Source organism: Hippocampus guttulatus, chromosome 8, assembly GCF_054856545.1.
Source record: "Hippocampus guttulatus isolate MCC_2025c chromosome 8, RoL_Hgut_1.0, whole genome shotgun sequence".
In the NCBI taxonomy this organism is placed as follows: Eukaryota; Metazoa; Chordata; class Actinopteri; order Syngnathiformes; family Syngnathidae; genus Hippocampus; species Hippocampus guttulatus.
The window spans coordinates 21,536,374-21,564,207 of NC_141268.1; the positions used below are offsets into that span (position 1 = coordinate 21,536,374).

At 45.3% G+C, this 27,834-nt stretch overlaps 1 protein-coding gene across 2 annotated transcripts in view; it reads left to right on the forward strand.

Moving 5' to 3' along the window:
• cdh22 (cadherin 22) overlaps positions 1-27,834 on the forward strand; it is a 168,774-nt gene that overhangs the window by 128,130 nt on the left and 12,810 nt on the right. For both annotated transcript variants that reach the window (XM_086118059.1, XM_086118058.1), the window contains 7 exons: positions 3,811-3,930; positions 5,431-5,598; positions 7,044-7,225; positions 7,709-7,965; positions 10,007-10,143; positions 18,263-18,384; positions 26,276-26,393. In XM_086118059.1, the coding sequence (XP_085974185.1) occupies positions 3,811-3,930; positions 5,431-5,598; positions 7,044-7,225; positions 7,709-7,965; positions 10,007-10,143; positions 18,263-18,384; positions 26,276-26,393 (1,104 nt within the window). The remainder of the gene's footprint in view (positions 1-3,810; positions 3,931-5,430; positions 5,599-7,043; positions 7,226-7,708; positions 7,966-10,006; positions 10,144-18,262; positions 18,385-26,275; positions 26,394-27,834) is intronic.

Genomic DNA, 27,834 nt, shown 5'->3' on the forward strand with positions numbered 1-27,834 from the left:
TACACGGGATTTTACGGTATTTAAATTGTGTAAAAATGGCAAATACGTTTGATTTGCTACTTTGACAGGGTGTTTCCTATTACACCAGACAATGGATTGATCTCAGTACTGCAAAATATTGTCAGCCAAACAGACTATAATACACTGATATGATCTATTATAAGTCATGAGTTCAAAGGCTAACCAAAATGGGATTTACAACCTCCGTCAGGAGGGGTGAAACATCTCCCTCAATCCTCGTCGAGATCTCAAAAAGGATCAATGTAAGCAACCCATTGGCTTTTATGACACGCCAGCTTTTTTCCCTTCCTTTATTCCTCATCCTGTCTCGCTCTCGCTCTCTCTCGAGGCATTTGTGTGGACGGGGGAGGAATGAATCACGGCGGCAGCGGTGATGAAATAACTTTTCATGTGAAAACACCTCAGTTTTTATGACTTGACTAAATGATCCATAATGCAAGACAGGGAGCAGTCAGTAGTCCCGCGCTCGACACGGCGGCAAGCGGCTCGTCGCAGAGGCCGTTCGACCCCCTCGCCGGTGCGGCGACAGACTAAGGTGGGCACAAATCTCTTTTACGAGGCCACCTCTTAAATGGCTGTCAGTCCCGCGTCTCGCACGCTTTCGCAGCGCGCTCCCTCGCTAATTGAACCATCGCTCTCGCGGGGCTGGAAAGGTGTGGTGGAGCCGCCGCTGATGGCCTGCGCTGTTGTTACCGCTACAGCCAAGTCGGGCGTAAAACCAAGTGCTTGCTAGGAACTAACAAAGCACAAAAATGTTCATACTGGGTCATTCCATGTCAAGTCACACACCCTCCCCAGTAACAACTCTTCTATTTGCCTGATTTTTATTCTCGTCGTGCCTTATGGTGTCAAATGAAACGGATCCGAATTCAGTGTAGTAACCGGGATGTTTTTCTTGGAAATATTGCCTTCTATTAATCTTTCGCCGTCCCCTTTGAAAGATGCACTTGAACTGTAACTGAAATAATGCAACTCAAGTATTGGCGGAGCTCTCAAGAATTTTGTCAGATACAGAGAAAGCTGCCACTCATCGTAAAAACAGTCTTGTGCAAGAAGAGGATTAATCCCTTGTTCTATCAGTATAACTGGGTGGTATTGCATGTTAATATCATTATTTTCATGTTTCAATGGAGCAATTTAATTCCGGGGGGTCCGTTTTTGTGACCAGAAAAACACGAATAGGCAGTTCGAACAACAGTTGACCTACTTTCCGGGGTGTAGGATTTTTCCGAAAAAAATCCCCAAATGCTGCCATCTGCAAAGGATGAGTTCAGAGTGAAGGAGGCTAGCCTTGAGAAGCTTGAAGGGAGATGTTTATTTTATTTGAAATCTGAATGGGGCTTTTTTGGTATATGTGTTCTTACATGATTGGCTTCTCATCACCAAATTAGTTTGAAAAGCTAATACGAACCAACACGTAGAATTCAACGGAGGAGAAAAAAGATGACTAAAACCATGAGCTGCTATCAGTAAATATCGTGTTCAGCTATCTGCATTACACGCTGACTCGAGAAGAGTGCATAAGATGATTGGATTCCTTCCATGTCAGCAATAGAATCTGCCGAGCATGACACTCCAAATATGTAAAACGTCCAACTTCAATCAGAACCCAAGTCCCAAACCTGCTGCCTGACTTCTGTGTTTTAATATAAACGCAATAAAGAATCATTTGCATTTATATAGTTCTTCCAAGCCATCTGACAGTGTACGCGGCCAGTAGGCCGGACCATCATTGTTACCTGGGGAAAATTAAGATAAGAGACGAATCCAGGGGATGGAAATACTTTTATTGGACTCACTGCAGTTGGGCCAAGCAGGTGGGCAGAATTAACAAACCCCTTGTCTGTAACCCCCCCCCCCCCCCTCCAAATAAATAAATAAATAAGGCTCTCTTCAGTCTAATGTATTCCCTACGATAAGACAGGTATCTCACTTACTTGCCTTGACTGGGCTTCAGTCAATCTTTATCTCCTTCCATTGTGGTTAACATGCGGGGATTTGAGCGAACTGGGAAAATGTCAGGCGATAACGGAAACAAAGCACAATTTACCTTCTGGCTTATTTGTCACGGAAATGCATCGGGAAAAACTTGCAGTCGATCTGATGGAAAGCCCTGCAAAGCTATTCTTATTGGTATCTGCCTATCATGTTTTATGGAGCTTTTGAAGTGTGGGCCTCAACGCGAGTGAACTGAAGTGACTGTTTTTTTTGCAAGAATGAGCATCAAGCTAAAAAAAAAAAAGATTTCAAATACGACCTCCGGCCCTCCTCAAAAATATATCATAATAGGAAAAGTTCAGAACAATTAGCCCATGACTCATTGGGTCTTTCATAGCAAGAAGCGTGAAAAAAATCTCAAGGATCTATGAAGTTGAACATGAAGTCATCCAATTTGCTGAGAAGCAAGCATTTTCAACAAATTACAGAGATTCTACTTTGAAAAACTCCCACTTTCACCCAGATCAGCCTCATTGAGGAGCTGGTATACAAGAGAGACATGCAAAGCTAAATTGCAAAACTTTTGAGTGCATATCGACAGTCGACGGTGTACTTTCAGCTGTTGATCATAACCTTCAATCATGAAAGCACTCGCAAGTAGAGAGAGAGAGAGAGTAAGAGAGAGAGAGAGAATTAATTTTTTGTTTTTATTATGTTTTTATATTTATATTTTACAATTCTGTGATTTTTTCCCCCTTATTATAAACAATAACGGAACGGATTAATGATATTATAATTCATTTCAATGGGGCAAAATGACTTGGATGCACGATTGACTTGCGTTACGAGCTTGTTTGCAAATAATTGGACTCGTAAGTTAATTACCCATTGTAAAAGAGATGCAATTGATCACAGCTGCTCTGCATCCTTCCAACCACTACCACCATGACTATCTAGTTCCCCCCTCGGAGCTCGAGACGATGACAGGAAGTGAACAGCGCTCTGACACTCGGTGCTAATTAGCACCATTAGCATAAAGTCATTCAGCGGCTGAACTGTGGCGTGACAGTGCTCCGAGAAAGGCTACAGCGGTGACCTTTGGTGGACACCACCAGCTGTCAGTAATTACCCGCAGTGACAAAGACAATGGCCGACTCGTTTGTCCTTGAGGAGCCTTATCGTCGTGTTTTGAGGGATTTATTCACAAAATGAAAATGTGCATTATGAAGCGCTGTTGTTACTCAATCTCTGTTGAAGAGCCTTGCAATGTTGTGGGCCCTCAGGCTGAGCTTTCGTGAAACGTGACTAAATGATTTTACGTGACGGCATGTCAATAACTTGAAATGATCTCACTGTTCATTTTATTTATTTTTATTTTTTTAAAGCACCGGTAGTATAACGGTAACAGGCTGCTGCAAGTTCCCCAAATGACCAGTGATTTGCGCGGCGCCTCCTGATGGGACAAGCTGGACTTGCAAAACGCTTCCAGAGCCGCGTGGCTGTTTGGATGTCGTCAGTCGTCGTCTAAGTGCCAGTAATCGTCTTTAATGGTTATGCTGAGACCTTCTGGTGCATCTTGACTTTATGCTGATGATAATATTGACTTTATGTTCTCTTTCATTCCGAAGAGCTGCGCGTGTGCTAATGAGAGAGCCAAGACAATTGGGCGCATCATCGCGGCAAACGATTATTTTAATCATCAGCAAATGTTTCTGCGTAGTGATGACGAAACAGGCTTCTTCTGAGCCTTATCGCCTTTAAAAATCACATTAACACGCAGAGTCTATTCATAAACTTTGAGCAAACATTCTGTCCAAGACGAAACTTGAAATGGTTGATTTGTCTCAACAGGCACCTCTGTTCTCAAGATCACAGCGTCAGACGCCGACGACCCGTCTTACGGCAGCAGTGCCAGAGTGGTCTACAGCGTGCCTGATGGAGAAAAGTTCTTCACCGTGGGCAGGCACACAGGTAAGTAACGACCCCGTGTATTTTTTTTTCTTACTTTACCTGAAACCATCTCACAATGAGAGGCCACAATTCCCTCAGCCAATCACTTTTTGTGGCTTAAAAACCTAAAAGCAATTGAGCCAAACAAGCCACCCTATAAAGTTTCACTCAATGACTTTCATTCATTTGAGCAAACAAGTTGAATATCATTGATTTCTTGCCCCGGAGCCTTGAACAAGCCATTTCAAAGCATCACGGGAGCTTGGCAGCTCACGCCTTACAGACGCGCTGTGAAGTAGCAACGGTTACTGTGGAGACGGTCCCATCTTAGACGCCCGCCTCCACCGCACCCCCCATCGGTATTGCATTTAGAAAAAAAATGAGAAGCACAGATTGGAAATAAATGTCCTATACTGACTGTATGGACATTTGCCAGGACAGACATCCGCATGTTCTTGTTTTAAGACAGAGTTGCATTCCAACGGCATTGACCTAAGTAGAAATCTGAATGTCCCCTAAGCTAGTAGTCAGTATTTTTATTTAAAAAAAAACCACTTCTCCGCCATGAGTTGAAAAGAGTGTGTGCCTTCTTACGAGGACATACTCTTATGCCGCCGTAGTTGATTGACTCGATGATCCGCGAGCCACACCGAGGCAGCCGAAGAACCTCAAATGTCTCGCGAGCCGCATGTTGGACACCTCTTGCTTCCGTAGTACTTTCAACAGTATTCAAGCCGAAAATGTCGGGTTGGTGGTTTTCAAAGCCGCAATCAGACTCACATTTCCTTTGTCTACTGAGCGGGGGGGGGGGAGATTACAATGTCTTCTGTGTCTTCTATATCAAATTAATATTATGCATACTGGGGCTTTATTTCACAGTTGGTGTGCGCGGTCACAACCGGTAAAATTGGGAGAATATTTCAGCGGCACAGCACGCATTGGGATGTGGATCACACACGCTAAACTGACTGCTTCCATGAATAAAAGCCTGATCTACATGAAGCCTCTCCAACATTATGTTGATCAGGGCTTCAACTTCGATTCCGTCTGGATTTCGAGGCATCCCCTCTGGCATTTGATGAATTGGTGGGATGGGGGGGGGGGCGGTTGTGGGCGCATGTCATCTCCTTAACTGCATGGCTGCATTTACTGCATGTTGGCTGCTCATAGGACGCGGTCAAGGGCTAACTGTGACTTGAATCATTGAGTCATATTCCCAACACAGCGCAGTGGTCCTCGGGGAGCGAGCCAGCACACCGAAGCGGGCAAATGCATCAATAGATTCTGATGTGGATCATCCCCTGTCGAGGACAGGAATTAGATTACTAGTGCAAAGTAAAGCAGCTGGACTCTCATGCTGCAGGGCCAGAGAAGAGAAGCTCTCCTTTCTTCCAAAGAAGGGCAATGTGCTTGCTTGCCTGATAAATTGTCGCTTTCCATTGTCTCTAACTTTCCCCCAATTTCTTTTTCTTTCCCTTCTGTTTTTTTTTTTCTTCACGCCGCCCATCCGCCGATCATTAGGGATCATAATGACAGCCGTGGCAGATCTGGACCGCGAGACCCAGGATCGTTACGAGCTGGTCGTCAAGGCGACCGACATGGCAGGGCAAATGGGCGGTCTCTCCGGCTCCACCACAGTGACCATAGTGATCACCGACGTTAATGACAACCCGCCACGCTTCCCGCAGAGTGAGTGTCCGATACATTCTCCTGCTGACTGAGTTTGAAGAAGAAAAAAAAAAAAAGACAGTGAAGTCCAAAATAATCTCACTGTGAAAATTTGAAGTATTGGAATAAATGACAAGGTTCATCTGCACAATGTTTTTGAGCGCTGTTACCAGAAAAAACATTTTTTTGTTGTTTTTTTCCTTTTAATGAATAAGGGTCATATTATGAAGCAACCAATCTGCTTTGCGATTGCAAGTTTTCTGGCTTGGACAAGCGGTTATGAAAGAAGATCATTATGTTCCAACTGAACTGAAGTTGTCTCAAAAATGGAAATCACTCACATCGGTCTACAGCAAATCATCAGAGATAGCTTTCGGCATCCCGAAACATATTTTTGATGCAGATTCAAAAAATGTCTTTACTTTTTTTCCCTTGTACATCAGGTTTTTGAGATATTTTCCTTTCTTTTTTTTGTTAGTTTTTATGTTTGACCTCAAAGCTTTTCTAGTTAAGACATTTCATCGAAAAAAAAACTGCTGCTCAACCTAACCCTTAATTCATAAATATATTTCAATACTATGATGGAAACCTGAAGTGCGAGAAAAAAAAAATTGAGCTCAGATTCATAATCAGTGCAACAAAATCCTCTCGAAAGGTTTGCTTGCATCTCTGATTGAAAATGAGTATCATGACTTTCGGATCCCAGTCCGACTGCATTTTCAGGTCTCCAAAAGTGGACATTTTATGCTCTAATGCCGTTGATTTGTAATCGCAAAGGTTGAGTAGTGGCCAAAGAAATGAAATAGCAGAGTGTTCTCTTGACGAGTTTTCTCAACGAGGTGGCCGCTCTAGGCTGCTTTATTTTAATTTAGCTTCTGCAGTCAAATGAAATGTCCCTTCAGCCCGAAACAAATGCTCCTCGAAGTAGCTCATCAACCCGATAGCGGATGGCAGCTCCAATGTGGGTCACGATGTAGTCCCTGAACAAAAAAGGGACCCGTTTTTTGTACGCCAGAAGTCCACCATGAAATATAACAGGAAACTGCGACTGCTAACACGCAACTGATTCTTTTTATGTATTTTTTTTTTTTTGATTTTCTACTTCTTTTACAGCTCGAGGAGCAGAATCATTCTGGCCCAAATTGAACTTGATATGCCTCATACATCTTTTCTTATTTCTGTATTCATAACCTCTACATCTTGCTAAATTGTGTTTGCGCAGTCGGAGGGATCAACCTCGCAAGAGTAATGATTTCCCTGCTCTCATAGACTCGGAATTTAGTCCATTGCGCTAAAAAAAAAAAGGGGTGGGGGAAATGGAAGTCGAATGCCGCGAAAGGAATTCAGTGTTTCTCATGATTCGCCCTCTTATGAGCCCTTTTGTTTTGTTTGCTTTTATGAAATTTGTAACATGACGTTTATTCTGTCTGGTCGTAATACGTTCCTCTTTTTGTCCCATCCGCTAGAGATGTACCAGTTCATGGTGTCAGAAGGCGCCGCCATCGGCACGCCGGTGGGACGGGTCATCGCCACGGACGCGGACATGGGGGAGAACACGGACATGAGCTACCTGATCCAGGAAGGAGGCGAGCTCTTCAAGGTGACCACCGACGCCATGACCCAAGAGGCTGTCGTCTCCATCAAGAAGGTGCGTGCCAATTGGAAACCACAAAATGGTTTGGAAGTTTAAACGATGCTCCCCAACTCAGAACGCAGAAAATACTGGAGGTGAATTTTTCAGACTGGCCATTTTGCATGTGCTCAACCCTTGGATAATTTTTGCTTGTCGAATTTGAGGTGTATGTAAATGCTGGTGAGGGGGGCGGGGGGGGTTGAAGTTGTTTGAGTTTAGAAAGTTCCATTGTCACACAACATGCATTTGGTTTTTTTCCGCAGAAAATGTTGATGATGTTGTTTTCGCTCTGTCGAGGCGTGATCCAATATCCTTTGTGGGGAATGTGCACAATTATCTGACTTCTTTGTTGCTGTTTTTGTTTAATAAAAGTGACAGCAGGGTGAATTAGGTTGCCAGTGTTTTGGCTCAATAACTTCTTAATGAGGGTGTCTGACAGCCAGAAGTGAGACAAACCACACTTGTTTTGTTTTTGTTCCCCCTCTTTTCCTTCCCCAGCCATTGGACTTTGAGAGTAAGCGCACACACAATGTCGTGGTGGAGGCCGTGAATAAGCACGCCGACCCTCGCTTCGTGGACCTGGGCTCCTTCCGGGACCAGACCATTGTCCGTGTCAGCGTGTCGGACGTGGACGAGCCCCCGCTCTTTCAACCTGCCGATGGCACCGTCATGGAGGTGCAGGAGGACACCAGAGTGGGAGCGCTCGTTGGCGTCGTCACTGCCCGAGACCCGGATGCGAAGAATAAACCGGTCAGGTATGGAAATTCGTGATTTGGATGGATGGATGGATTGCCATTGGCTGCCTGAACTGTCCTTCAAACTTTAGACCACTCCTCCCCATGCCGTTTTCAATGAAACGTCACTTCATTTCGATTTCATCATCTATTCTCTGAACCACTTTATCCTCACAAGGGTCGCGGGCTCGCTGGAGCCGATGCCAGCCATCTTCGACCATGTAGGCGGCGTACACCGTGAACTGGTCGCCAGCCAGTCAAAGATTCCTACAGAATGCATTTGATAATTGGTTCCCGGCGACGAGACACATGGTTGCTCAAGTTTGGGAAATATTGGTGAACTTGGGTTGTCTTGTCAGGATGTAAAGCAATTTGGGGTCTTTTAAAGCCCGTAACGGAGTGTGATTTATTTGGGCTAGGTAAGCTTGAATAAATGTACTTTCGGTGCATCAGTGTATGCAGGAAATAAAACGCAAGAGGTCAGCGCCGGCGTCAGGATGCAATGCAAAGTGGCTCCCCACTGCTGAATATGACGACAGGAGGGCAAAAAGCAACAGCGTTTTCTGTCCTCACCATTGTCAGTACATTTTTTTACCGGTACCAAATTTACATCATGAAAAATGATCTTAAAAAAGCTCATCATTCACCGGCAGGGCAGTATACACAGGCGGACGATTCCATCTCAAACCGCACAATGGGTGGCGCTTCATCGTCTGTCTCTCTTTTTTTTCTTCCACTGTGATCGCGGTGCGTGATAAGAGACAGTATCGCTGCGTAATCTCCTGTACCAAGGCCTTGGGTTTAGGCATCCTCGGAAGAGCAATTGCAGGCGCGGGAGGGAGGGGGAGCGGGGGGCTGGGGGGGGGAGTAGATAAGGGCTAAGACAGTGTCGCTGACAGAGTGTAACACTGACACTCACGGGGCCTGTGCAAATTACCTCCATTAAAAATGCATGAGGCGCCCAGGTTCCACGTGTAATAAAGTACAACACACTGGCAGGGTTGTCGTTCACAGGAGGCCCGCAGGCGTGTGTGCCTTGCATGTCTGTGTGTACATGTGCGGGCGATAGAAAAGGAATGGGTGATTAAGTGGATGGGAGGACGGGGAAACTGGCCAAAAGCCACCAACGGGGCTAAGTTGGCAAGCTCGCGGCCTCTGGCGCTTTCGTTAGCACACACACACACACATACACACTTTAAGCCTGCATATTAACACAGCCTGAGTAAGGGGTTTGAGTTAAGGGGGGTCGGGTGGGGTTGGGGGGGGGGGGTTAGAGAAACACACAGTGGCAGAATTTATAGCAGTGCTTCCTGGGTGCTTTGCCACAAGCTTCAAATGGCTGCAGCTCAAATCATCGCAAAGATTCCAGCAGGTAAATCAAACAGCTGGCAGACAGCTGCGCCTGTCAGAAGATCTCGAATTGACAACAAGTATGGAAAAAGAGATTGCTGTCAAATTTTAAGAACATAAGTCCTTGTTTATGGATTGTGGGGAAGTGGGGTGGGGTGGGCGCTTGCCGGTCAGGTTTTTTTCTCTTGCAGCTCAGTGGATTAAAAGAAAGACACTGTCATCCAAAGGAACAAAAGATTTGTGGAAAGGAAAGATATTTGCTTCTACACGGCAATCCACAAAACCTCTATTTTCACTCTTGGGGCAAGACAAGAAAATGTCAACAGCAAGAAAAGTTACCAGCGGTGTCGTGGCTCACGTCGGCATCATTCAATTTTTGCCTCAGCGTTTACTTTTCATGCTCGCTTTGCTGAGAGTAACCAGCAGAAGACTGCCTATTCTCAGTCGAACGATTTCAACCGATGCCAAGAAAATTGCACTCGCGGCCGTGGAGCCTTTTTTCCCGCCAAACCTCTCCAACCAAACTGCTTACCGGTACTTGTTTTTCTACTTATTTTAGCCGCGCCCACATCGTCGGTCGATTTATTCAAAATGGGATTAGACAATGACAATGAAGAAAAAAAAAAAAAGGTGAAAAATAAAACTGATCCAGGTCTGTTGGGGCTTTTTTTTCCCACACTCATCGACTGGACGTTGTATTTCTCTGCTGCAGGTTCTCCATCGAGCACAGTACGGACCAAGACATGATCTTCCACATTGATCCTGACTCGGGCGCCATCATGCTGGACAAGGTTTTGGACCGCGAGACAGCCGGCTGGCACAATATCACCGTCAAGGCCGTGGAAGCAGGTATGCTTCCTTTGGCACGTTAAAAAAATAAATAAATACAATTGCATCCTATTATGCATAAATTGCGACCGTACTAGGAGTGTGATTGCATTTATGTTTGGCAACCTTTCCGAAAGTGTCTTGAATGTCATCTTCCCGTGTCAACGTCGTTATTACTGCTGGATGCAACTTTTTACATTTGTATTCATGCTGTGATTGCCACGGACATTTTTAGATCTCATTTTCTAACGGGGTAAACTGCCGGGTGGCTGATGAGAGACGCATGAGGCTCCTGTGTATCGCGTATCAATGTTGGAGGAGGGTATTGAGGTCGACGGTAAACCATTTCAGAATTTCTTCGCCTTGTTCTGCGAGCTTACACAATTATCAGCGATGCAACATTTCGTCTGTCTTGATTTGTTTTTCCCTATTTCAGGAAAGATACAGTAGAATGCATTCAAAATAGGGTTCACCAATTATATAGTTCGTGGCGATTGGCTGGCAACTGGTTGAGGGTGTCCCCCGCCTGCTGCCCGAAGACAGCTGGGATCGGCTCCAGCATACCCCGCGACCCATCCATCCATCCATCCATCCTCTACCGCTTATCCGGGGCCGGGTCGCGGGGGCAACAGCTTTAGCAGGGAAGCCCAGACTTCCCTCTCCCTAGCTACTTCTTCCAGCTCTCCCCGGGGGATCCCGAGGCGTTCCCAGGCCAGCTGGGTGACATAGTCACTCCAGCGTGTCCTGGGTCTTCCTCGGGGTCTCCTCCCGGTGGGACATGCCCGGAACACCTCACCAGGGAGGCGTTCAGGAGGCATCCGAATCAGATGCCCAAGCCACCTCATCTGGCTCCTCTCGATGTGGAGGAGAAGCGGCTCGACTCTGAGCCCCTCCCGGATGACCGAGCTTCTCACCTTATCTCTAAGGGAGAGCCCGGACACCCTGCGGAGAAAACTCATTTCGGCCGCTTGTATCCGGGATCTCGTTCTTTCGGTCACGACCCATAGCTCGTGACCATAGATGAGGGTTGGAACGTAGACCGCGACCCTTGTGAGGATAAAGCGCATCAGAAAATGGATGGATGGAAAATCATAGTTCGCTTGACACATTGTAGCTTTTGTCTGGCTTGAGAGGGCAACCCTGTCTCATGAAAGTTAGCTCCACATTCAGGTGGGAAAATGGCGCAGATGGATTATGCTTTTTTTTAAAATCCATGACGAATATGGGCGGAGCTAGCGGGAGTGCACTTCGAGCCCTGAAGTTGACTGATTCGGCTGCCAAATGCGAAGCACGCAGAAGCTCCACAAAACTGCATGGATTGTATTTTCCTTTGCGATGGCAGTACTTCATCGGCAATAGCAAATACATCCCCACCGTGACGACAATTCCACTGAGCAATCAAGTGCGTGCCGCTAATCAAAAGCTCATCTCTGTGTCCGTCCAAACTGCGGTTCTGTTTACTTGTTGGCTTTGACGTCGCGTTTCGGACCGTGTTGTCTGGCCATAGCCCGAAAGCAGATCTGAATCTTTGGTCGGACTCGCTGCCAAATTCCAGTTCGAGAAACTTTGCGTTGGGACGGTTTCTGTAAATTAGCCCAAGTGAGATGACACATTTTGCAACTATTTGCATCCAAGGCATGGAGAATAATGTGTTTCTTTCAAGACTGCGGATGCCACGAGGTCAACTCGTCTGAGGAGATTGTTAAAGCCGGAGTCACGCGGCAAGACCTTTAATTACACAGCACGTCCTCTCGCAACCTTTGAACTATTGTATCGCCTCGATTGGACAAGTGACAAGAGCTTTGCGACCAGCGCTCGGCCGTCTGCGCCCCAGGATTAACCCCGGACGACAAAAGTGCAAGATGCACACTAAATGTCAACGGGCACACAACCGCTTCGGCGCAGTGCTCGTTCCCCCTCCAGCCTCGTGCAAATTGTTCGCACGCTGCCCATTTTCACATTCATCCAATTAAAAGTTCTCCTCGCCTAACCCTTATTTTGCACTTTCACTAACACATCCAGCCAAGTTAGACTGACATATAATTTTCTGATAGCAAGCATGATATCACATAGCTCGAAATGCTTTTTTTTTTCCTTTTCTTTTCTTCTTACCCAGACAGGTTGGCTCCCCCTGGGGATAGAAGGAGAGATACAGGTGCGGTTGGAAAGTCTTTATCTCTTGCACTGTTGAAGGGAAAAGCAGATTCACTGCCGCATAAATTGTCTAGCAAATAAATATGCACGGTTTGATTTTTATAACATCAAACATGATACTGCTCAACATGAAATAGCTGTCACCCAGGCACCAAAAGTGCGTGTGTGAGTGTGTGTGTGTGTGTGTGTGTGTGTGTGTGTGTGTGTGTGTGCGCGCGCGCGCACGCGCACATGTGTGTTTGATCAAAACGCAGTAGAATCGAATAAATAACAAACAAAATGTAGCCTTGAAATGGCTCACCTGCTTTTTTGGATTTCATCACGTGACGTTTGCAAGGAGAGCCTGCGGGCACCTTGACGTCAGTTGTCGTGGACAGCAGGTGGCGGTGCTGCCGAAATGTCAGCCTCCTTGGATGTCTTAAAACGGGTGGATTCATCTTCCGCATTCTTAGTCCACAAACACAAAATGAAGCAGAATGTGTTTGGACTAGTGGGGGCACATAAAACACGAGTGCAAAGAAAGATTTTTATTTCTGCTTTCAGTGACTCTGTAAGCTACAGAATTATTCGTCAATATTCACAGAGGATAAAGAATACATGCAAAAGAGTCTTGTTCTAGTCTCTGTCTACATTTAATGCCCAACCGTTTGTGTTCAAAATATCTGTACCTTGCGATGCCACCATATTAATGCTATTTATTAGACTGTCTATTGCATTATTATTATTATTATTCCCGTTATGTGTTAGCATTAAGCTATAGCGGACTTAAGGGCAAAGTTATGTGGCTGTTTTAAATGCAAACTGTCGAACTGTCACGTGAAAAAACTTGTTGGCTCTTTTTTTTTTAAAGATTTTTTAACACGCTGATGTCTCCCTTTGCCACCGCACTTAGTAGATGGACCCAGGTGTTTCAAGAAAATGAATCGTACGTCTCTTTTAGGCCAAATGAAGATGTTTTGAAGCTCATTTCTTAACATTGCGAAAAGTTGTGAATCTCCGTAAAACCAACAAGACACTGCCTTCAATGGCCATGCTGCCCCCACCCCCTCAAAAAAAAAAAACCCTCTCCTCTTTATTGACGCCTCAGTTGGAATACTTCTTGAAAAAATGCCAAATAAAGAAAACCTCCCTTTTTTTCATGAAATACTGGATATCCCGGAATTAAGTGCAAGGAAAGAAATCAGCAAGAGTGCTTCTGCTACAAAGGTTGCCTGCGTGCCGTAAAGCGTCGTGACTTGTCTCCGTGACTCATTCAATCAAGGGGTCACAGTCGCGGGATGAAATGGACAATTCTCTGCTGCGACGCTCCTCGAAATGCCAGCAAGGACTCAATCTTGTTGTACTCTTCCACTCAGACAACACGTTAGTACCTAATCGAGATGTCTGGAAAGGGGAAAAGAAAAGTACTCTCGACACAGACGTCAAAACTGAGACGTGACCAATCCAACTGAGGCGTGTATGGATCAGTTACAGAATGTGACAAGTGTGTGTTTCTGCACAATGGTAGATTGCCATCATGCAATGTCATGCCTTAAAGACTGTGTTGGATGCGCATACAGTGGGAGTTCTTTGGTGAAAATCGGCAGTTTTGGTCAAAAGAATCCCCTTCTAGAGGTAAAAAAAAAAAAAAGCTACTTTTTATAATGTGGGGCATGATGAGAAGAAGCCAAAAGCAGGGAGGCAAGAGGTGCACGATGTACTGAACATCATGTATTAACAAAAACACTTGCAGAGGTACGGCGGAAAAAACAAAATCGAAAGCACATCTAAGTCCTGAAATGTTCAAAAGTCAAAGTAACAGCAAAACAACGTGACAGCAACACGACGTTCTGACGCTGAGTGGTCGGCGTGGGAGTGCGTGCATCAGAGAAAGCCAATGACACGATGACCAACAGGTGCGGAGGAGAAGCCCTCCAATGCCACCTGTTGGTCACAAATGGAACAGAACCATGACATTCAACTATGAAACAAAACCAAATCGAATCTAAACAAAAACAGAATGATGACACTTCTGGCTTCCATGTGACAAATGGAGGCTCTACATTGATAGTATTTTACAGAATGTAGTGACTGACATTTTTATTCTTTCCATTGTCGAATCTAGAAGAAATGTAGGTAATGATAAACCACAATGTCCTCATGGCATCGTACCCGTCACGGCGTTTAGTGACAATGGAATTAAATCCCCCGAGGTCTTGCCTATCAGTCGAGAGCAAGATTCTGCATCAGGCATCTTCCTGATTTAGTTTGGCAAAACACACCTTGAAAACACCTCAGGGCCCACAAACATGAGGGGCAGCAAGATGATGTCAGGAGATACGTTCTTATTCCCTGCTGCTCAATCTTGATAGCGGCAAAACGATTTCCCCTCCTGGTTCTTGTCTGAATATTGCCACGGAAAAGAGTGGTTTTGCTTTCCGCTTGCTTTTTGTTTAGACATTTAGAGAACAAAATTGCATCTCATGTTGTTTCATTATTCGATTTGTGTGCGTTATTTATCTGCCATGGACAGAATTATTTTTTGCACTCCTTTAAAACCGTAACGGCTCATTTTAACCTAAACTGTCAAACTCTCAGACATTTGTGGCTTTAAATGTTGTTTTATTATGGTAGAGAATGGCATGTTTCGACTTTGGCCCCGTAGGAGCGTAATTTCATTAATAATAATGGCGGATCCCCTGTACTGTATATGGGTAAACGTATTTGGACACAGCCGAGCTGCGACTCGTGAAAAAACAGGCGTACTTAATGCCTACCTAAAAATGTGCCTTGTATTGCCATCGCATGATGGCAAAGGTTTTAAATTGGATTCAAAAACATTTACACTCAAGGGCTGACTTCACTTCTGTTAGCAGGGTATTGCATTTGAGTGCGGCATAACAGCTGAATGCAGCTTCACCATGCTTACTTGGAACTCCGGGCTCCTTATTGTGTTTATATTCAATCCGCATCTGAGATATGATCATCAATATGTCAGTAGACAGTATATATCTTTTGTGATATATTTGATATTTCTGTCATGTAATATATCATCCTATCATATATCCAAGTTGATTAAAAAAAAAAAAAACTTGGAGATACCTTGAAGACATGAGAGACCAGACGCTAGAGCAGCCTTCCGAGACGCGCATGTACTCTCAAAAATGTATTTGCCTTTTTCCAAAGTTGTGTCGGAATAATTTAGTGCCACTGTGCAGCACACTGAATCCCAGGAACGCGTGCACAACAGCTGGCGAGTGCCACAAAAGATGCAACAATCTACCCAACACAATCCTTTTCTTCTTCTTGTCCATCAACAGACACATTTAGAACAGCACCACTTGGTCCACATGAATAAATCCGTCTCACTCGATCGTTGTCCCCCCTCCTCCCACCGTCACAGACAGGCAGGCAGCTTGGGCTGCAGGAGTGTGGGAAATGCTTACATTGTTTCATCCGTTTTCAATTCTGGAAATTGAAATGTTTAATGTGTAACATGGGATGATTGCTGCTTTTCTTTGGGCCTCAGCGGGGACAGGGACAGAATGAGGAGACAAAATTAGCAGAACAGAAACGATATCTTTTGCCTGGCGGAGCTCTTCCCGCCTTTCTGTTCTCGTTCCCGCTCTGCCACAATACGGGCCCATTAAAAAAACAAAAAAAGCTATATTGATGTGAGGATTATACTATTAGCGGCAGCCAGCGTTCTCATCAGCTGCTGTGACACTACTGGACCGGATACCGCATGTGCGGAGACTGCACCAGAGCGCCGTACCATGTCTATACCTTGTCTGTTATATTTTTTCGCTTAGCCGCTGGCTCGCATATTTTTGCATTTCCCGCCAAAATATGATTGCTCCATTTATATCACTGCGCTATTAATTTTGTTGTTATTATTGTAGTTCGGAACTATCGTGTAGAACCGGACTGCATCATCTTGAAAGCTGACCATTATTTGCAACATCAAGTGTGGAAATGACAAGGCGAGAGGTTGTTTTGTTAGTTAAGCAGAGAGGGAGGTAGTTAGCAGGCTCGCCGGTGGATGGGTTATGAATTAGTTGGTGAGATTGGAAATGCATTGGTTAGCTAGGTAGGTTAGATAGCACCTTAGCCAGTTTGCTTTGTAGTCGCTTTGCGGGATAGCCAGTTAGTTATTTAGTTAGCTTGTTAGCCGGCTTGCTCGCCCATTAGCAAATTAGTTCTTCTGGTAGCCAGAGATATAGCTTGCTAGTTTTGTAGTTAGCTCATTAGCTTAGGGTGGTAGGTAGGTAGGGGATTGAGTGCTAATTAATTAAGTTGTCAGTCTGTTTAGTGACTCATTTTGTTTGCTTGTTTTTTGTTTGCTTCTTTTTACAATGTCTCAAATTCACCTCAAGAAAGAGGCTTTTGTCATGAGTGAATGCAATTTTTGAATGCATTGAATTTTGCAACAAATTCAATGCAAATTTTTGCATTGAATTTGTTGCAAAATGCAACAAGAATGCAAAAAATTAAAACGCTTGCGTCAATGCAGTGAGTGACTTTTTCCTGCAAGGGCTGATTTGGTACTCATCACAGTTACGTGCACTGAGTGGTGACTTCTGATTTATTCACTAAAAATGTTCTCTAACCAAGCAGGATATCAAGCCAACACTTGAAGGTGCCTCTCATTTAGCTTAATGTTCTCTCATTTTCTTTCCATCTTCAACCTTAAATTGTCTCTAACACAAACACACGCACACAAACACACAGACACACACATCTAGTGTGTGTCTGTGTGTGTGTGTTTTCTTTAGAAAGAGCGACAGAGAGAGAGAGAGAGACTTGGCGTCCTCACTCAGGCCCCTCCTGTACATGTTTTGTGAGGACATTGGACAAATGAAGACACAAGGAGATGTCAAAGTAATTTGAAGTAGCTTTTGATTGTGCTAATTATGTCATGCTCACACCTCCCACGTTGACATTTTAGCCCATTAAGAGTGCCGCCCGAGTGCATGCGTTCTTGCTCCTGTGTGATCGAGCTTAAATGTCCTAATGAATAAAACAAACGCCTCAGTCACTACGTGTTCCACATAAACCCGGCATATTAGTGGAGCCCTGGATGCGAACATTGGAAGAATTGGTGTCCATTTTATGATAATTAACAAGAAAAGAAAATTCACATGATGATAAACAGAGTAAAACAGATTGGAATAAAATCTCAAAGGCAAAATGAAGCCTGCACTCTCAATCTTGTTTTAACTTGAAAACAACACAGTGAGTCAAACTGCATTCCTCCCAACACTGCATCCGGGTTCCAGTTGTTACATTAAAAATCCTTCAGAAGCGAGCCACAAAGCCGAGTCTTGTCGGATTCCGTATGTGTGTTCTTCCTTCTGCTTTCTTTACAAAGCAAAGCAGCTTTTAGCACTAAATCTGGAATGCTTTGACTTATTTTCTTACCAGTGCCTGTACTCACTGGTGGTGTGGTGGTACACTTGCCTGACTTGTGCGTGGCCAGCGTGAGATCGGTCGCCAGTTGGTGACAGTGTGGATGAATGTTTGTTTGTGAATGGTTGTGGCCTGTGACTAACTGGCAACCCAGTTCAGGGTGTGGTCCGCCTTTCGCCCCAAAGTCAGCTGGGATAGGCTCCGGTACCCCTCCCCCCCCCCCTCCCCCCGCCTCGCGGCCCTGATCAGGATAAGCGGCATTATGGATGGATGGATGGTAGTGATTGACGCCACCTGAAGTGCAAAAGGGGCTTCCCTACTTTCACTGTGTTTGATATGAACTGCATTTTTGTCTGCTGCGGGCCCCGTGCTCTAAATTACCACGCTGGCATCTCTTCACTCCTTTGTCAATGTCAGCGTTTTGACAGCGTGTACCGGCCAAAGTGCCGCGGCTCCACACAGTCGCTGACTAACTCGCGAAATCAAACAACCCTCTGCAGATAGCCGCGTTGATCCAAGTGAAAGGTCAACAGAGATGTTAGCCATGCAAGGCTCACAGGCCTCAACGGACCGCTGCTCTTTCTCTTTTTCCGTGTAGATAACCACACCATGGCGTCGCATTCGTCTGTGAGCATTCGGATTTTGGATGTGAACGACAATCCCCCTGAGCTGGCCACACCGTACGAAGCCTCCATATGCGAAGATGCCAAGGCGGGACAGGTACATTTTCCATTCATTTTAGATCTACGCTCCCGGCAGCACGGCGTTAAAAATCAAAGCAGGTTTTTGATTCATTTCTGCCACAGCAATTCATTTTCAAAAATGTCTCCTTCTATGCTTTTCTGTGACTCTTCGAGTCTTTCTTTGTGCCCGTCATTGCGAAGGTGTCGCTTGTGCAGCAAGCGTGTGACAGTTTGTGATTCTGCATGTTTCGTTTTCAAAATATCACCGGTTGCTAATGCTAATGTCACTGGAAAATCCCATCGACACGCTCACGGCAAACTAGCATCAATTTCCCAACATACAGGTAACCACAACTTTGGTCAAAGGCACATATATTTCCCAATCTGTAAAGAAATGAGTTACATCAACACAGGCTTTGGAAAATATGATCCCCGAGGTCACAGGTTAGCCCAGAAAATCCCAAGACTAGGCATAAGACAGGCTATGATGGTAGTTGTAAGTCATGGAGTTTTAGTAGTTGAATGCACCAAGCAGAGCAAGAAGAGTGAGCTACAAAAAAAAAAAAAAAGAAAAGAAAGAAAAAGGAATTTATTTTGGGGCATGAAACAATGTGAAAAGTCACAGGCCCAGGTGAGACCATTTCCACGTTGATGGCTTCTTGCTCTTTTTGCTGATAAAACATTAAAAATTCAAGGGGTTATTCGGGTGTTTTATGCTCCACACACACATGCACGCACACGCAGTTGAAATGCCCTGGGCTAACTTGGACCCAATGACATGTTTCAAACAAAGGGGTAATTAAAAAACACGGCTGAAAAAAATCAGCGCCGCCTCCATGCTGGATGGCGTATTTACATGTGTAATGAGGCTCGGGTCTGTCCTCCTCTTGATCCGTGGGGCTTTAAACGCTTACATTTCCCAACTCCCGCCGCCACCCGCCACTTTTTTGTCCCCTTCCACCTCCTTCCCTCCCCCCCCTGGAGGAAGCCCGCATTAACCTTCAGCTCCTAATCACACCGAGTTGATTAGACGTCCTGCACCAAAATCGTATTTTGCAAGCTCTCCGTGTGAATACACGGAAATGCCTACGTGGCAACCGGAGGCACCCGTGAGGGGAGATGGAAAGGTGGTGGGGGGTGCATATGAAAGGTTATTCGCATCAATTTTTACCTGTCTGTTCTTCCTTTTTATGGTGTTGTGGAGATGGGTGTGACTGCTGCTGCTGCTGGGATTGAATGAAAATGTATTTGCCTTTGGCCAAAGGCTTTCCAGCACTCATTTTCAGTCTCTGAGGAATTCACGGGAGGCAGCCTGAGGGACAACAATCCTTTCCCCCCCCCTCCCAGTTATTTTCAAAAGTTACGGTGGTCCGACTGAAATGCCGTATGATTCAAGGGCGAGGGATAGGTTGCGTCGGCTGAGCTCGCAGGCGTTCAGAGCAGAGGAAGTTGACAAAAGGGTATGCGGGGACGGCAAAATGCTGCAATTCCGTTCAAATTAATTGCTGATTTCAAATTCCAGACTCACGTATGGTAGTTGGAATGGTGATGTCATTTTCAGTCGATTGCGAGCGTCAGTACAAGGCAAAATGGCAGCCCCCTGAGAGCGGGCGGATTTTTCCGCTGAATACATATTTCACAAAAAACAATATTGATCAGAATAGCGTGTTTCGACGAGTGGAGCCGCAAAACATACTTTTGGAAAGATCAAGTTGGACTTGATTTCCCCTTTGACACCCTTCTTGCTGATTTTCATCGGATTGTTTTATATACATGGATTAAAAGTGTTTGGGTTTTTTCCCCATGTAGCACTGCGTTAGCATAGGTTAGCGATAGACTAGCGGAAATCTGTCTGAAACTTATTTCGAGACATTGTCATGCAGCCGTCTGTACCAAGACCACACAGGCCCAGTGTAGGAGCGTCAGTTTTTTCCGAACACGACAAACTGTCATGTTTTGGTTTGTGACCAACAGGTGGCACTGTAGGGCTCCTCCTGCAGCTGTACACCTATTTGTCATTATGTCGTTAGCCACTCAGGGTCGGGTCATTGTTTGTGTGTTTGTTCCTGTCATGTTTGTTTCAGTCACGTTTCGGTCACTGTTAGGTTTCAGCTTCAGTCATGATTTTTGTTTGATATTTTGGACTTTGTTTTGGATTTAGTTTTCTGTGTTTTTATCAATACAATTCGTCAAGTACAACCTGCTCCTCCCTCCTGCCTGCTTTTTGGGGTCCACCACCGCCTCGTAACATGACACAAACCAAGATAAGATCAATTGGAACCGATTCATCAACCGAAGGAGCAGCCTTGAACTGTATAACTGAACTCAAAAGTGATGAATGAATATGTTCGGAGCTGATTAACCTGAAAATCATTGCTGACACACACATGAGAAGTAAAAGAAAAGTCAGAGTGGTTTTTAAAATTGATTTCGTGTCCTTTGGCCTTCTAATCTTTTTTTTGGGGGGGGAATTCTGGAGCAATTTCAAACTTCAGATGCTCCCGATGGGAAGATGAGAAAGCAGGGCGTGAGCATTTTTCGCATCCCGGTGTTGTGATCACCAAGAGTGTGTGTGTTTGTGTGTGTAACAAGTATAACAATCTGCCATCATTCTTTTGGAATCTCGAAGGCCAACACCTGATTGAATGTCTTCATAAATGAAGAAAATAGTTCCTTCGCTTCCAGTAAAAGTCAAATCAATGTGGTGAGCATCTCCTCCTCGCCTGACGGCACCCCGAGAATGTTCGCTCCTCTCCATTCCATCTGGCTACTGCGAAAAGCAAAAATAACTGAATACATCCACGTTTGAAAGCGTCCACGCAGCTTTTGCTGAGTGCCGAGCGTCTGAGGCCCGAGACGCTGGCAGAATGTATTAGAGCCCACACAACACCTGCTGTATTTCACATCAACGCAAACCAAATCAACTGTCAAATTGCCCGCGACGAGTTTCCAAACTTTTCCACAGAAGGCTGCTCCTGGCATCCATGTTGTCACTGCAAATGGGCCGAGACCGTCTCCTGGAGTGCGGCACATAGCGCGACTCCATCGCTAGTCTGCGTCTGCATTGTGTGCGGTCTTTGACGCTGATATTCGGCGGGCTTTTTGTCAATGTTCTCGCAAGACTTTGGGAGTCAGAGCCGGTCGAGTGAGTATCGGCGGAGTAGGTTCTCAGTCATCCGGGTCAGGTTCATTGGCAAAGGTTACATTGAAGGGCGCTGGATTCCAAAAGTTGAAAATATGTCAGTGTAAAAGACGGTCCTGGGTGGCGGGATATCAGCAAATTGTTCGACGTGCCTGACATCTCTTTCTCGCAAAGATGTTCTCATTCCAAGGGAAGACTTGTTTTGACTGACCAGCTGCTCTGCAGGACGGTCCCCCAGGGGGCCCACCCACCAGAGTCATAAATAGGGTGACCCCACATCAGAAAATTTAGAACTGAAAAAGCTTTGGGGATTAAAGATGAATATCTTCGACTAACACGAAAAGTCCAAGTGCCTTGACTCTTTTTTTTTTTCTTCAAATTGCTCTTCAAGAACCAAATTTCAGACTCATGGGCGTTTATTGTCTGTTGCTAGTATGTTGTTTTCCTATTCATTTGATGAATGTCAAGGATACATTTTTTCTCCCAATGCTACAACATCATTTTTCACATTCTCTGCATCTGAGCAGTAACATTTTTCAAGCTAAAGGCATGGCAAGCCCTTGAACTACAGTACTGCAAAAGTTTCTCTCTCCCTCTCTCTCTGTCTCTCTCCCAACTTTTTTCTGCTTTTCTGCCCAGTGCACTTTGAGCTTTATGCCAAAAAGTAATTTCGCTTTGAATGCGCCTTACAAACGGGCTGACAGCTGTCACCCGCGACAAGCTTTATTCAACTAGCTCTATCTGCCAGATCCAGTGGGGGGCGCTGCCCCCACTTTGCCCTAACCCCAAACTCTAACCCAAGCAAACAAAATAAATTAGCCTTAGCAGAATTTTTATGTATCTGTTTAACATGCATGAAACGTTTTGAACCCTCATTTCTGTGGCTAGCACGTTTGCCTCACATCAGAGGTTGGAGGTTCAAATCTCAAGGAGGTGCACGATCCTCGCCATCCCTCGCCCACCTCTCGGTATTTCCCTGAAAGGATGCGGAGGGACATCTATCATACAGCGGGCAACGTGTGCAGAAAAGTGGCCCGCGTGGCAAGCCGAACACTAAGGGTGACCCGAGGTCACGTCAAATGCGTCAGCTCAGTTGTGCCGTCTCACAGCCGACAGATCGCCGCGGTTTGACCGCAGTGTCTCCAGCATCCAACAGTCTGCTCTGTGTCAAAAAAAAAAACAAACAAACAAAAAAAATCAGCTAAATGTTAGAATTATCTGAAATGCGCTCATCGCGTCGGTGCAGACATGAGAAACTCAATCGGCAAATTGAGCGCATCGGACATCGCATGGATAGAGTGAAACAAACGCGCTCAAAAATCCAGAACCTGGAGACACTTTGTGTCCTGTTTTTTCACCTCATATCTATTTAAAGAAGTGAATTAAGGCAATATCTGCCATGGCCCAAACAACCGACACATATACAGTATTTGTCACGCAGGCATGCAAGTTGGTCTGTGAAATTCAGGAGAAATTTGAAAATGTATTTGTCTCCTTTAAATATGAATTGGAATTCGATCATGATAGAAGAACAAGTGATAAAATGTTTTCGATTTGAAGAGAATCATTCCAATCAATCCACTGAAAATGACAACCTGACAGAGTGCCGACCTTGAAATTCTTGCTCCTTATTAAATGTTCATTTTGACCGCAGCTCCTTTGGCGCTCTGGGTGTCCAAAACACTTTAAAATCAATGCTGGTCTTATTAGCTAAGCTCCTCTTGGTAAAACCAATATGAATCCAAAGTGCAAAGTGCATTCTAATGATATTACGAAAGCATACTGTATATTGTATGCACACTAGCCAGATGGTGGATGAGGTACAGAAATCCAATACAAGAATAGGAGGAATATTACTTTTTTAAAGATGTTTCAGGACAACACATCCATTTAAATGAGAGAACACGGAGATGGCAAACGTATGCAGATTCTCTTAAAAAAAAAAGGAAAAAAAGCAAAAGTACAGATTTAGCTCCATTAAGGAAACATAAAAACAACAACAAACAACTTCAGCCGCTCTTCTTAGCGTAGCTTATCATGTTGCCTTTGAGACTTTTTGCGATTAAATTTTGTATAAATTTTGACTTGACTTTGGAACGGTTCATTTTTTTTAATCCCGCCACTCGAGATCATATTGACAAAAGCCTTCAGAAATGAATGTCCCCTTAATCATTTGATGGCTTGCTTTTTATTTATTAGCTACCTTCCGTGGCTCTCAAGATATGGACACGCCTTCCCTTCTTCTCGTAACCTTGAAAGGTCAGACGGGTCCCGAGCAGGCGGGCTGGACTTTTGGGAAAGTCTCCCCCTCTTGCTCTCCAACCAAATGAGGAGATTTAAGAGGGTCATGAAAGGGGAGCGGCGGATGGAAATCTAATTAGGCGATTGTGCTTGAGGGAGCTAAGCGAGCTGCTCGATAAACTCCCACGCACAACCCGCGTTTGGGCTCCCCTTCCCGTAGCTTGCGGCGCACCGGCCGCAAAGACTCATCGAACCAACCGTGTCATCTATAGATAGGAATTTTCTTTCGTCAAGCGGTTGCGCAAAATCAATTCATTTGGATGCAGGTACGTCTTTTAAGTAGATGCATAAGCTGCAAAAAAAAAAAAATGTCACAGGGTCCAAATGATTTTACTCACTTGATGAAATAAAATTGAGTCAATTAAAAAAAAAAAAGTTGTTTCAGTGTAGAGTTTTCTCATCATGTTTTATTGAAACACTGCAGGGAAATGTATGCAGCTCATTAAAACTTTCGATGCAACCGTGCTCAGAACAGTGGTGGTTTTCCTCGCAGCAAGTTGGGCTTCACCCGCAGACGGCGCCTTAAGAGGAGCGCCCCTGCTGAGGACTCTGACGATCAAGGCTCACGTCATACATTGCTTCAGACATTAGTCCTCTGCTTATGATGCCTACCCCCGCTGCCCCCCCCCCCCGCCCACTTTTTGACTTGAGCATCGGCACCGACCTAAAAGGGCTTTGGAGAATGATGAGAAGATGAGATCTGTTTTGGCAGAGACTTTTGAGCTTGTATGGATCACAGAGGAGTGCTGGAGTTTGTTTGTTTGTGCGTGAGAGATCACACAAAAAACAAACAAAAAAAAAATTGGCTTGCAGTGTGGGACTTTCACGTTTATTAAACTGTTTTCCAAACGTCTTCACAAGAGAAGTGTGCCAGGCCGTGCAGCGGTCCGCAAAGCTGGTTTTAACGCAGCTGGCGCCGGATCAGTTGCCATTAAATCATCAATCGCACTCGCCCTCTGGTTAAATGCCAATCCGTTCGGTCTACTGGGAAAGGCTGCGGCTTAATGAAACCTCAGACAGTGTATTTCAGAAATCAACCAACTTGGCACATTCAGATGGGTGGAGGGGGAAAAAAAAAATCAATCAATAAATCGAACATCAAACATGATGCCGATGGCCGAGCGCAGAGCATCCGGGGATGGCTCGACAGCGATCGTCCTTCACTTTGGTTGAATTGCAATCCTATTTTCCTTGACTTTCCCCGAACCAACCCTATTTTCAATCTCAGACTTTTTTTTTTTTTTTGTGCGTCCGGTCACAGCCGACACGCTCGCCCGAATGTTTGACCATGGGCTGCGCAAATGTGAAAATAAGTTCTCCGCGATACCATAAACAGAGTATAATCATCAAATGCTTCTTCAACCCTGGTGAGAAATGTGAATGGTGACGAACGAGGTGTTGGCTTGCAAACGTGGCGAGATTTCCAAATGGCGCCCGGATTGTAAGCAACGCGTGCTTAACAAAGTCCAGTCCTTGAGGGCCACTGTTGTGCATGTTTTTGACGTTTCCCGCTCCCAACACGCCTGATTCAAGTGATCAAGATCAATATCAGGCTTCTCAGAGCTTGCCGACAGACGATCATTTGCATCAGGTGTGTTGGAGGGGGGAGATATCGAAAACATGCAGCATGAGGACACTCCACGACCGGAGTTTCACACCTGTGGCTTTGCATGTCTGTCAGTGTGTGTGTGTGTGTGTGTGTGTGTGTGTCCGTTCTTGTAAATGATTGTTCTCATTTTAATCAATTTTGTAGTTAGGAAATAGTTTGAAAATGATATACAGGCTTGTTTTGAGGTTGTTATTTTTGTGTGTGTGTGTGTGTGCGTGTGTATACACTTGCGTCGCGTTGTTTCTTCATTTTGGCACATGGAAGACATTGCAGCGAGGACTTTGTGGCCGACTATTGAATGCGAGCCCTGCAGAGGATCGGATGACGTCCGCAGAGAAGAAGGATGAATTGTCGGCCAGCCTGTCCGGGGATGTTTTGATGTCTGTTCAGCTCCCCGCAAATTGTATCTCACCTCATTCGGTCCACGCAGAGCTCTCCAAATTGGATCGCAGTAGAGTTTTATCTTTGAACGGGGATCACTTTTCTTATAGAAGATTGCCGGACGACACCCCAACCGGGTTTTGTGCCTTTCATTTTCTCTCTCCCAGTTGCATTTTGCTTCTCTCTCAAGTGAATACGGCAGCCCGAGTTTAAATGGCCGTCGCTTTATGTTCCGGGAACCTATTTAGTGAGGCGTTATAAGAGTTTAGGCCGTATCAAGTTTTATTAGACGGATTCCCTCAGAAATACGTGACTGACTTCAGACCTCCTCGGTGGCACTTTGACCGAAAACCTTTGGACTCCAAAATCCATTCAAGCTTCATTCAAGTTGTTTCGGAAAATGTGCTGGCTCTGTTCACTCCATGCGGATCCAACCATTGTGTGGCTCTGACCTTTCTCACACACCGTTTCATCTTCCGCATGTCCTCTCCGTAGATAATTCACACCATCAGTGTGGTGGACAAAGACGAGCCTCAGACTGGGCATCACTTCTACTTCACGTTAGCCCCGGAAGCCTCCGGCAATCGACACTTTGACCTGTGGGACATCAAAGGTGAGTGCGTGAAGCAAAAGCCGCAAAACGGCTAATTACTGAAGCACGTATCTCACTTGCAAGTGCGTTTACATGTTTTGTTTTGTTTTTTTTGGTCAGGGTCCGTTGAAATGTCGCATAAATCTGCAAAGACGTTCGCCAGACCTTCCCAAAGTTTTTAATGCTTGCAAACAGTTTCTGACGCCGTCTTTGCGACCTTGAACGAACTCTGCTGGAAAAAAAAAAAAAAATTGCGAGGTGCACAGATCTTCGCAAACTTTCGCCGCTCAGTTGCGACGGGGTCATTTGCGACCGGTACATCACAATATGCTTGACTTTTGTGACATAATCTCTCTTGGACTGTTTTCTATCATTTGCATATTTCACGCTCTTTTCCAAGCCCAATCAAAGCAGCAAGTGAACGGGGGGGGGGGGTGCAAAAAGCCTGTGATGATATAAATATGGATGGGCTTGTGATTGGCTTCAATCGAGATGACTCTAAAATGCGTCTGCCACCATTTTTATTTTTGATGAGTTGTACATTCTCGTTATTTTGATTGGCGGCGTTAGGAAATGCATCAACCAACACGAACACAATAGGCAGTTTGCCTGCTACTAGGCGCGGCTCTATTCTTCAGTTTTACACTATAGGCCCAACTATTTGTCTACACGCCATTTTACATAACACGTGTCCATTTGTTGTTCTTCTTGGAGTCATAATGTCCCAGTTCTCCATGTTGTTGCGTGTAAAAGTTAGCAAAGCGCGGCCCAGATGACAACAACTATTCCCGTAACAAGGATGACTGACAGCTCGACTCAATAAACACCCGGAGCATAATATCCGGTGATTGACTTTTCGCCAACTTCAGACGAGGCGACGTTTATCGCTGTGCCGCACATCCTTTTGCCTGGTTCGCCTTGTCCCCTCTCGGAAAACAAGAAAGAAAAAAAAAAAAACCACGTGGGCAGATTCTCGATTAAAGGCGCGGACTTAAGCCAACGTGACACGCGGCTAAATCAAGATTGATGTGACACCGGGAAAATGTCACGGGAGCAGCCTGAGCTATGGAGAAATGTCACCGCGCTGGCTGAGGTAGCGAGCGAGGCCCGCTGCAGCCTGAGCGTGAACCTGCGCGCACGCACAAATGGGCAGGAAGATGCATCCCTCAAGCTTCCTCCAGCTGTGTATGCACGCACGCACGCATACGTTCATGCACACATCCATCAGCATGTGTGATTTCCGCTGCGCTAGCGTGACGCGGTGTGTATGTGTCTGATTAAGTATATGCAAAGGTCGCCGGCTGCGCCGACCCAGCGCACGTCTTTGTTTGCATTCTATATGCGGTAGGCCACGGAAGGTAATCAAAAACACCCATGCTACAGTGAACCTTGTATAAGTGTGTGTGTGTGTGGTTGGGTGGGGTGGAGGGGGGAACCACACACACACACACACGCAGACTTT